The sequence below is a fragment of the Danio aesculapii genome, chromosome 18, assembly GCF_903798145.1.
Source record: "Danio aesculapii chromosome 18, fDanAes4.1, whole genome shotgun sequence".
NCBI classification, from domain to species: Eukaryota; Metazoa; Chordata; class Actinopteri; order Cypriniformes; family Danionidae; genus Danio; species Danio aesculapii.
The window spans coordinates 42,767,335-42,779,734 of record NC_079452.1 but is presented as its reverse complement, the minus strand read 5'-3'; the positions used below and the strand labels follow the sequence as shown (position 1 = coordinate 42,779,734).

General features: G+C 35.9%; 1 protein-coding gene across 1 annotated transcript in view; it reads right to left on the bottom strand.

Annotated features, from left to right (window-relative positions):
• The window catches only part of itpr2 (inositol 1,4,5-trisphosphate receptor, type 2), a 176,602-nt gene that overhangs the window by 31,604 nt on the left and 132,598 nt on the right, over positions 1-12,400 (bottom strand). The window contains exons 49-52 of the mRNA XM_056478765.1: positions 9,679-9,854; positions 6,841-7,005; positions 4,315-4,495; positions 2,118-2,195 (exon numbers count right to left, since the gene is read on the bottom strand). Coding sequence (XP_056334740.1) covers positions 2,118-2,195; positions 4,315-4,495; positions 6,841-7,005; positions 9,679-9,854 — 600 coding nt within the window. The remainder of the gene's footprint in view (positions 1-2,117; positions 2,196-4,314; positions 4,496-6,840; positions 7,006-9,678; positions 9,855-12,400) is intronic.

Sequence of the window (12,400 nt, the reverse complement as noted above, 5' to 3'; positions counted from 1 at the left end):
AATAGAGCAGATTTCTGTTCACCCCACTGTTAAAATGGCCAACTTTACAGCAGAAAAAAGGTGTTTACAGCCTGGTACAACGAACGATTTGGATTCATATAGCTAATATTACCCTTCATGACAACTGTGAGGGGGTGTATTTTTTTAATAACTCATCTGTTTCCTTTATATTAAGTTATGTTAAGTCTGCATAATTAAGGGCGTGGCCACTTGAGTGACAGCTAGGTCTCACTGGTTGCCATCTCATCACCTTAGCTGATTCCGGCTGATTAGCCGCTGAGCTCAGCATAAACATCACATTTTCGTTTTGTTTTGAAGATGATATGGCATGCTGTGTGCACTTAATTGTGCTCACAAACCATTCACATGGCCTCCATTTCTCAGGCGAGTGAAATGATATACTTATACCACCTCTATAAATGTATTTGTTTTATTTAAAATCATTCATCATTTATAATTTTCTTTAGACCTGTAATGCACTCTAGAATCTGACAGACTGATTAGCTGTAGGCTCTAGAACAGTCATCTGAAGCGTTGTCATCCAGTGTTATGCCTGGATCTCATAAATAGCCTTGCATTTACTAACACAGACTATATTTGAAGTGTTTGGAAGTTCTTCATGTTTTCCTCCTGTAGAAAAGCATCATAGAACAATGCTTAGTGGCTCAATGTATAACCGCAGTGTTTTTAAAAGTCTAAACACTTTATTGATATAGTGTACAACCAAGCACATGTGGTCAGAACACAAACGAGATGCAGGTAATGAAGTATTAAGCATTTCTCCCAAAGAAAACCCCATCTAAGAAAATGCTAGCAGGCGTCTGTAGCTCCGCTCACGCTCCGCCTCTTTGCTCTTGTTTGGTATCCCCCGGTCGGTGCGATAACATGTGAACACAATGGCGACAGTTGGCCACGCCTACTTGTTGCTTCTTTTGCGTTCTTCAGAAACCTATGGGTGACGTCACAGATACTACATCCATATCTTTTACAGTCTATGATTTTGACCTGATTAGCTATTTCGGTTTACTCAAGGTCAAACTATACAAACCATGCATCTAATTTGACTTTAATTTGAGGCTACATGTAGAAGCAAACAAGTATTTTATGAGAAAACAATCTTGCCAGTTTCAGACTGTTGAATGACTTTCTTCTCACATGGACTGAATGGTGTGATTATGCATTCTCAGTGGTATGAACTGTTATTGGGGTGGTCAAATTTAATTCAACTCATTTCACCTTTATTTGTAATGTGCTTTTACAATGTAGATTGTGTCAAAGCAGCTTCACATAGAAGATCATAGTAAATTGAAACAGTGTAGTTCAGTTCTCAGTGTTTAAGTTCAGTTCAGTTTAACTCAGTTTAGTGTGGTTTAATATTCACTACTTAGAGTCCAAACACTGAAGAGTAATCCATCGATGCGCAGCTCTACAGATCCCGAACCATGCAAGCCAGAGGCGACAGCAGCGAGGAAAAAAACTTCACCAATTGGTGAAAGTGAAGAATTAAAAAAAACCTCGAGACCAGGCTCAGTTGGGCACGACCATTTCTCCCCTGGCCAAACGTCTTGTGCAGAGCTGCAGTCTAGGCGCCGGAGGCTGGATAGCTATTATTTTAAATGGCTGACCCCCCCCATACATCTTGTTTTGACATTATTCAAAGGGGGATCAAGTCTTAATAAGGGTGGTCAATCTCCCCCAAACCCCCCTGTAATTCGCACCCTGCCTACAACATATCAATTTAATAAGACCTAAATCACCAACTAAACATTCGATTGCATTTAGCAAAAGTGTATAAAATCCAATGTTTCAACTGGATTCCACAATAAATGTAAGCAAAACTGTTTGTAACTAGACAGTTGACTATCATAGTAAGAAGAAGAAAAAACATAATACTATAACAAGTACTTGGTTAACACCTTCTTTTGCATTAAAGAAAAGAAAAACACTTAAATACATGTTCTAAACAAGTAGAGTTGAGTAAATGCTGATTTTACCTAATTATTTGCATGAACTGCATGAATTAAACACTGTTTTGTCATCCAATTCAAGTACATTCATGCATTTAGATCAAGAAATGTTTTGGGCCCACCATAAATACAAAAACACAGTTGACTTACCATGGTCAGGACTAAACGGGGATTCCGCACAGTCTGCACTCACACAGCTCATAGACTTCCCATTCACATTTGGCCTCTCTAAAAGAAAAATCAAACAAACACTCATCAGTAACATATTGTTTTTTAACTGGACACATTCATGGCATGAGCATAACAATTTAAAAGTCTGATCTGATTAAGTTTATTTGTCATAAAACAAGAAAACTATTTCAACAGCAAACACTGAAACATTCGAAACTCATCTAGCCAATCAAAGCTTTTGTATTTCCACAATTGAAGTATTTTATTCAATCACTTCTGATTTATTCCAGTGCATGCATGTGCGTATGCGTGTGCCCTTTGTGTCCCCAGTGCTGCGGCGCACAGAGGAAGAGATTACATAAGGGAGTGTGTGGCCACTGCTGGGTTATGCAACAGGTGCCATGTGCTAGCAGGTCCTCTTCCATCTCAATGCAGCTACATGAGCATGTGTGACCATATTAACACACATGCATCTCAAAAACATCTTCACCTTTTTACTTCAGCATGTGCGTGCTTGCATAGATACACTAAACACATCACAGATGAGGAAAGCTCATTAAAATAGATATTTCAAAGGGGCGTATTGTGCCGCTTTTATAAAAGACATAAAATAAAATTGTGTCAAGTTATCAGCTCAAAATATGCCATGGTTTATTTATTATAGCTTTTCAAATCTATTTGGGTGTAAGCTAAATATTTTTCAAGATAGCAGTATTAAGATTAAACTGACATTTAAAGGCTTAACTAGGTTAATTAGGTTAACTAGGCAGATTAGGTTTATAAGGCAAGTTATTGTATAACAATGGTTTGTTCTGTAGACCAGTGTTTCCCAACCCTGTTCCTGGAGGCACACCAACAGTACATATTTTGGATGTCTCCATTATCTGACCCATTCATTTCAGGTTTTGGAGTCTCTTCTGATGTTATGATAAGATGATTCAGGTGTGTTTGATTAGGGAGAGGTTGAAAATGTGGACTGTTGGGTGTGCCTTCAGGAACAGGGTTGGGAAACACTGCTGTAGACTATCAAAAAATATATATTGCTTAAGGGGGCTAATAATTTTGACCTTAAAATGTTTTTAAAAATTAAAAATTGTTTTTATTCTAGCGGAAAAAATAATAATAATAAGACTTTCTCCAGAAGAAAAAAATATATAGGAAATATTGTGAAAAGGTACTTGCTCTGTTAAACTCTATTTGGGAAATATTTGAAAAAAAGAGTTCAAATTCACAGCAGGGCTAATAATCTTGACTTCAACTATACGTAGTTCTAGTGGAGTAAAATTGATTTAATTACTCAATTACTACAATGCTACTGCTCTGTTCAGATGTACTGACCTTTACAACTAAACATAACACTATTAGTCCAATTCTATTATATTTTCAAAAATGTCCATCATCTGATTATACAGTGCATAGTAAACGTGTGTTGATGAATTATGCTGACAGTAAGTGTTTTGCGATAAATCTAACACCATGGTCTCTATGAATACAGTCAGAGACAATGGTAATGTTCTGGTGCCAAAATCGTAAATCTCAAGCTGCTATAGTAAGTAAACAAAACTGTTGAACTGCTGCAGTGGTGCCATGGGTAAAAACGTGCAGATTAATTGAGGATAATGTATAATAAGATCCCCTTCCCTCATCACTGGGGGAACAAAATCTAAACAGCTTATTTTTCAACAAGTTGCAGAAAAGGGATTATCTAAGATATGAATAGGAATATGATATGAATACAGTAAGAGACCATGGTAACTTTCTGGTGCAGATATCGTAAATCTCAAGTAAAAATAAGTGCCGAACTGCTGTATAATAAGATCAATTTCCTCCATCACTGGTTAAACAAAACCTAAAAAAGCTTGTTTTTTTTAAGTTGCAGAAAAAGGATTATCTAAACAAAGTTACTAGTCTGTTCTTTTTCATATTTGATGGGTTAGTAGATGTATCAGGACTTGATTATAGCACTTAACCTTCGAAAAAAGTCTTTATTTTATGATATGCTCCCATCAACTTGTTTACCCACAAGGAAGGTTGCACATGATAATGACTTCATCCATGCAGAACATTCGGAAAATATGAAACGAAAGGGCAAAACCACTAGTTTTATGCAGTGTGCAGCTCGAAGGCCACCACAGAAGAGAGCGTGACGGGAACATCATGTCCACTTCATGCTTACTTAAAGGGAGGTGGTCTACTTCCATGAGGAAGTCATCTTTGAAGAAGAGAAAGCCCACAATGGAGAAGAGGTAGACCAGAATGATGGCCAAAACGGCGGTGAGGAAGATGGAGCGGCCGTTCTTAGTTACACTCCTCATCACGTTTAGGAGAGTTTCCTCTCTACGGACGAGATCGAACAACTAAAGAGAGAGTCAAAGAAAGAGAAATTATGAAATGGTATAATGATTAAATAAATATTTAACATTTCAATTGCTCTAAAGCCAAAAAAACAACAACTTTTTGCTACACTGGTCAATATTGGCATTAAATTGCAACAAAAATGTACTATTTCTGATTCTAAAGAACACTATTTTCAAATGTTGTTGTATTGTAGTAAAGACGGGAATATTTGCAAAATACAACATTTTAAAATAATGAAAACTTAAAATTGTAATAACTATTTGCTAATATTTACCCTAACAGAATAAAATAGGAAAAATAACATAATTTCAGCATTTATTTACATATTTCTACGATAAAAAAAAAAAAAAAAAAAATGAAAAATGGTTATACTTTCTCTGCAGTTTACAGAAGATAAAATAATTTCAAGAGTTCACACTTAACTGATGACTGATAATAAAGAGTGTTTAGCATGCTGTCCGAAGAGAGAGCCCTGGGCCCAGAAGATTCTTACGCACAGGACTCCCTCCCGTTTCATCGGGGGAGAGGGGAGTCTGAGCTTATGTAGGTCTCGGGAGCTTCCCCAAATTTGTTGTTTCGACCTATTTCTTGATTATTAGGGGTTGCCATGGCGAAATGAACTGCCAACTATACCAGCATATGTTTATGTGGTGAAGCCCAGTACTAAAATGCTCATATACTGTGCCAATTTGGTTAATTCAATTCTCTTAAGCCCTGCTCACACTGTGAGATTTCAGCCACGATTTTGTCATCTGAGACAAATTTGGGAAATCTTAAAAGATTCCTGAAATCCTAGGCTAAAATCTGTGGTCTTTGACCGTTGGTTTGACATGTTCACAGACAGCCGCTAAGTGCCCGATGCAATCAGATTTTTCCTCCGATGAAGCTCTGGCAGTGTCAAAAGAATTTAGACACTTTCCTGCAGTGTGACAACAGCTTTGATGAGCGTCAATCCAAGAACCAATAGGCGCTCCGAATTTGATAGCGCAATCCATGCAACAATTTAAATGACCGCGGGGAAATGTCAAAATTGTTTTTTTTTTCCCTTATAGTTTTATTACTGAGACACGCCGTGTGCAAAATTGCCGCTACAAATTGTTTATGTTTTCTGTTAGCAATCATTTCAGAACGCTAGATAGTGAAAGTGTCACAGGTGGATGACGTCAAACTCCGAGGGCATTTTCTTTCGTGTTTGGCGCATCTTCAATGTCATTCAGTCTGACTTTATGACAGCTGAGATCTTGTTCGTGCAGTCTGACATGCTACAATTGTTCAGGATTAAAAAATACATAAAAATCGCACAGTGTGAGCCAGCCTTTATACTGCATGTCTGATTTTCACAGAAAAATGTACATTTGTTTGAGAGAATATGCAAACTTCACACAGAAATGCCAACCAGCCCAGCTGGGACTTGAACCAGTGACTTTCTTGCTGTGAGGTAACCATTGAGCCACCGTGCCACCCTGAACTGTATTAATCTAGGAAAGAGGGGGAGGAATAGGGGTGGAAGGGAGATTCTTCAAGACGAAAATGACTAAGGTAAGGAAACCTGGTTATTTATGCAAGTTTGGATTTGTCTGATTGGTAAATCATATGATAGCTAATGCAAGACCAGCCATGGTTAATCATAAGCACGTGATCCTCTTGAAATGGGTTTATAAATTTTCACAAAATAAAAAATTTATTAATTTTAAAAATATTTGAAACAAAATAAAATATAAATTTTAAAAGGCGACACGGTGGCTCAGTGGTTAACACTGTTGCCTCACAGCAAGAAGGTCACTGGTTCGAGTCCCGGCTGGGTTGGATGACATTTCTGTGTGGAGTTTGCCTGTTGTCCCCGTGTTCACGTAGGTTTGCTCCAGGTGCTTCAGCTTCCCCCACAGTCCAAAGACATGCACTATAGGGGAATTGAATAAACTAAATTGGCCGTAGTGTATGAGTGTGTGCATGTGAATGAGTGTGTATGGATGTTTCCCTGTACTGGGTTGCAGCCGGAAGGGCATTCGTTGTGTAAAACATATGCTGGATAAGTTGGCGGTTCATTCCGCTGTGGTAACCCCAGATGAATAAAGGGACTAGGCTGAAGGAAAATGAATGAATGAATTTTAAAAATCTTTAAATGTGTTATTTTTGTATTATCAATTATTGTTTAAACCACATAAATCACAGCCTAACGTTCACAGCTGTTTAATATCCTTAAAAACAGGAAAACCTCTTTTTTTTGAAAGCAAGAATCCCTAAACCTCATGTTTAAAAGCATACGAAGGTCAAACATTAACTTCATTTAGTACAAAATAAATAAATAAATAAAAATCAAACAGTAAAATGTGAGAAGCCATACCAGGATACTGTAGAAGAACTCGTGCACAAACAGCCCCAGCATGCAGACGATGACGTAACTGACGTGCAGGAGGAAGAAGACGTCCATGATTACCGCCTTGTACCCTCGGGTGAACGTGCCTTGATTCCCCACAAAACTAACCAGGAACACAATTTTATTCAGCAGCTGTGAGAAGATAATACAGATAATGTTACCTCATAAATTCAGCATCCTTATCATCAAACCTTCAATTCAAACAGCAAAGAGAGAAGAACAAAAGACAAATGCAAACTACACTGTACAAGACAATGTGTGATGTTGACTTGAGAAAGCTTGAAAGATGAAGAAGCTGTAGAAGTTTGTAAGTCTTTGAAATCATTTGAAAGTTTATGTACAGTAGATGAATTTAAAGAAGTTTGACTGGCTAGTTGCTAGAGTTTTCTGGGTGGCTACAAGACGGCTTTGCCTTGGCCTTTTGGATTTTGTTTGGATTCTTTAAATAAATGTTTTAAACTGCACTTAAACTGTCCCTCACCTTTATCTTGCCACCATAAGAGCTAGTGTGTTGCTCGGCAGTTGTTAAAATGCTTTGGAGTGGTTGCTAACTTGCACATTATGCTACCATTACGTTAGTATGCTTAAGCTTCATTAGTAGTTCTAGCAACTATTTAACATGTTTTAGCTGTTAGTGTTTTCTGGCTTGTTTTGATCATATTTTAATAATTAGTTAACAAGCTAGCACACTTGAACTTTGTTATGTTATTGTAACATTTACAGTTCGCATGTTTTAGTTGTTAGCATTTTAGGCTTGATTTGATCATATTTGAAAATTTGATAACCAGCTAGCATTTTTAAACTTCATTAGTTATTCCATTTGAACATGTAGTTGGCATGTTTTAGTTGTAGCATTTTTTGGCTAGTTTTGATCATATTAGTTGACAAGCTAACATCCTTAAACTTTATTTGTGCCGTTTTAACATGTAGACTACTGTACTTGGCATGTTTTAGTTGTTAGCATTTTTAGGCTTACTTCGATCATATTTTAATAAATAGTTAACGAGCTAGCATGTTTAAACTTATGTAATTTTAACGTGGTTAGCATGTTTTAATTGTTTATTAGTATTTTTGGCTAGTTTTGATAATATTTTAATAAATAATTAACAAAGCATTCTTTAACTTCATTGGTTTTGCCATTTTAACATTTAGCCTCTGCTTAAAAAAACCGCAGCATATGCTGTTAAGGTATTTTTTTGATGCTGGTCTTGCTGGTTTCAAAGCTGGTCTTGCTGGTTTATGTTGGTCTTGCTGGTTTCGATGCTGGTCTTGCTGGTTTCGATGCTGGTCTTGCTGGTTTCGATGCTGGTCTTGCTGGTCTCGATGCTGGTTTTGCTGGCTTCGATGCTGGTCTTGCTGGTCTCAATGCTGGTCTTGCTGGTTTTGATGCTGGTCTTGCTGGTTTCATTGCTGGTCTTGCTGGTTTCAATGCTGGTTTTGCTGGTCTCAATGCTGGTTTCAGTGCTGGTCTCAATGCTGGTCTCAATGCTGGTCTCAGTGATGGTCCTAGCCAGCAAGACCAGCATTGAGACGAGCAAGACCTACCTTAAACATACCTTACCAGCAAATGCTGTTTTTTTCAGCAGGGGCATGTTTTAGTCATTAGCTAGTTATGATCATATTAGTTAACAAGCTAGTAATCTTAAACTTTATTAGTTATGTCATTTTAACATGTAGACTACTGTGATCATAGTTTAATAGTTAACAAGCTTGTGTAAACTTATGTAATTTCAACATGTACTTAGCATTTTTCGTGTTAGCATTTTTGGCTTGATTTTATCATATTTTAATAAATAGTTAGCAAGCTAGCAATCTTAAACTATTAGTTATACCATTTTAACATCTACTGTAGGCTAATTAGCATATATTAGTTGTTAGCATTTTAGGCTTGTTTCGATCATATTTTAATGTTTAATTAACAAGCTAGCACGTTTAAACTAATTTATGTAATTTTAACTTGGACGCGTTTTAGTTGTTACCATTTTTGGCTAGTAATAACTAGTAACATTTTGGCTAGTAATAACACACTAGTAATCCTAAACTTTTATTAATTATGTCATTTTAACATGTAGGCTATTGTACTTAGCATGTTTTTTAATAATCTTGGCTAGTTTTTGTAGTTTTAGAGCAACATTTTAACACGTACTGACACTTAAATTAGCTATTTACTGCTAGCATTTGTAACATGTTAGAAATCCTGTATGTAGAAGGAGGAAAAAAGCAGATCACTGAGTTGGCTTTTTCGAAACACACACAACCATAGATGGCAAAACATTTTTAAAGGTTAACTTAGTTGGACCACTAGAAGACGTGGCGAGTGGCGTCTCATATAACAGATCCCAGACTGGCAGAATCTGTTTGAGCACATGTCTCTGTTGGGACTTCTTGTGGTGCCATGATGGCTGAGGAGACGCCAGCTTGAACAGACTGGCACAACAGAGGGAGGCGTCAGCAGTTTGAAGGCCGAAGCTTCAGTTGGCTGTGAGTGAGCCATGAAATCACTCTCATTTTTGATCTCAAGGCACATCAAGCACATCAGCCGCTTCTGTCAACGCAAGTGACACTGATGCAAAACGGCAATGCTGTATCCTCGGCTGCCATCTCATTTCATATTTAGCCACATATCAAGCGCCTTCTTGAAATTAATCAGTAATAACGATTAATTAGCAAACATGAGGTCTTCTCTAATAAGACTTTATCCGCTCTATATATTCAAAATACACTTTGACATTTAATCAATTGGTAAAGGCGGAGAGCTGAAGAGTTTAAATGAAGCATGGATGGTTGATAATGAATTAGCCTTACATTGGCAGCCCCCAGGAGCAGCAGTGTGGGTCCTAAACCCAGCGTGTAGATTGAGCGGAAGATGACGGTCACCAAGAATGCCAGGATGCCTCCACGCGGGGGAAGAACAAATAATGTGAAGGTGCTCACAACCACCGCCACCCACAGCAAGACAGACAGGAATGGAGGCAAGACACCTGAAGGACATAACCAAACATGAAGATGTTTGATTTTTGGCAGAACCCTGTGTAATCTGCTTTAGTTTTTTCAAAAATTAATAGAAATTTTGCATTAATATGCATTTGAAGAAATGTCATGTTGATTTAATATTTTATTCACATTTAAACAATAATAAAACAGTATTTTTAACACTACTTAGATTATAATGTTAATAGTGCATATGAAATGGGGTTTAATTTTTTTCTGGATTGGTTTAAAGCAGTGGTTCTCAAACTGTGGTACTGTTCAAGAGAATTATAGCTTGAAAGCACGTTAAAATTAATACAAAAATGGCCGTCTTCACTTTTTTTTTCAGAAAAGGGATAAATCCTATAACAACAAAACAGACAACAGAACAAAACAAAAAGAGAAACAAAAGATTATGCCAGGGGTAATATAAATTACAAAAATCACTTTAAATCGATCTTAAAGCAAGGTCACAGTGATGTATAAAAGGTCACATAAAATACAGTCCGCTGGGTATTATAGATTATAGAGACAATACTGTAAGATTCACATACTGTTATTGATTTTAAAGCTTTAACATTGCTGGAGGTAGAGATTGTATTCAAATAATATTTCAAATCTTTACAAAAAATAATAAAAAGGGGCTTTACAGACAAAAATTTGCATTTGTATATCAAAAAAATTTGCTAGTAAAATAAATAGATTTATTAGAAAATGTTTATCTTTTACTTTATCAACATAATAAAAACCAAATAAAACATCCTTGTATGACTAAGGAAAATTATCTAAAAGAGAGACACATATAAATAAACTAAATTCGTTCCAAAAAATCTTAAAATGGGCACATTCCCAAAAAAGATGTTCGACAGATTCATCTTTTATTCCACAAAAGGAACAAAGGGGATCCTTTTCAGGAAGCATTTTTTATATAAACATTTACCAGATAAACTCGATGTAGCAATTTCAAGGAAACCTCTTTAATCTTATTGTGATTAAAACTTGTTGGGTAAAGACCACACAATCTTCCTAGGACTGTCATGAAATAAATTATTCCATTGAAATATGACATGAGGAATAGAGGTTATTTCACTCTGAAAAAGATGCCGAATCTTTCTATTTCTAAGAGAAGGTTTAAGCGTGAAACTAATTTTGTCTGTATTCACTTCCTTTTCATTAAAGCTATGCATCGACCATCGCCCTTCCAATGCCTAGTTCCCAGATCAGCTTTATAAACGTGACCTAAAGATGAGCGAAAGTGAATAATTTTGGATTTGAGTGGGGTTTTTAAGCAAATAATTTTGTCTTAAATGAGCACAAACAGTTACAAAAGTAATCGAGTGCTTTCATTATAGATCTGGGCATTTTAAAAGTGACACCTCTGTTATCAAACAAAACAGTGGGTCAAAATGAGAGATTTATGGCTCTTCACTAAATAACTCAATTTAATCAATATTTAAATACAGTGAATAAAAACTTAACAAGATTTTATTTCTTGATTTAATTTCTTTATAGGCCATTGATTTCAATAGGCTTAGCCTGTTATTTTATTTTTTATTTTCGAATGTTTGTTATGTATTCTATTATTTGAAACTAAATTCCTCCCCATATTTGTAACTGTTGTGGGGAGGGGCCGCAGGCTATCCCAAATATGGTTAATAACTTGCTTTTCTGACACACAAAGCCTACTCTAACGCAAAGTAAACAGATCTAATTTCTAATTTAAATATGTTAATGCTAATTTAAAACAAGCTAATGTTTAGACTTCAAAGATATACAAATATGACATAGCTGTGTACATGCAACGTATATTTCAAAATGTACCAAAATGAGTTTATATATGAATATGATGACATAAAGCCTATATTTATGTGGTCCAAGAAACATTTTCAGGTTTTGCTGAATAGGTTACTATTTGTTAATGCTTTACATTAAAGTACAGCAGTTTTGTTACTTTTTAAGAACGGTGTCATTTTTTATTAACTTTTAAAAGCACATTTTAAATTAAACATTGACGTTTTGTTTATTTATTTAGTTTTTTTTTTTTTTACATATAAGCACAGTGCAGTGTTAATGTTCAAACATTTTATAAATGTTTAAAGTGGCTGACAATAATAAATATTCTTAATAATAGGATAATAATAATTAATCTGCCATGTTTTTGATCCGTGCAGAGCTGTAGCTGCTTAATTAGGCCGACTATGCTATGCTATACTACGCTACTTTGTTTCAGCGCCGGTCATTATGGTGGTACTTGAAGAGACAATTTTTTCTGAGGGATACTTGGTGAAAAAAGTTTGAGAATCACTAGTTTCAAGTATTTACATATAGTAGCACACTTTTTCTAGATTTGTTTTTACTGATCAAAAAGTCTAATCTGCTAAATTTATAACTTTAAAAACCTTTTTCAAGAAAGTTTCTGAACGGTTCATCCAAATTCATTCAAGACATTGTTATAGAGTTTTTGTTGTTGTGGTTTTTGACCGTATACTGTGTTTTTAAGCATCAGATGAATTCACAGGGCCATAATTATACTGCACAACCCTTTAACAGGCATCGT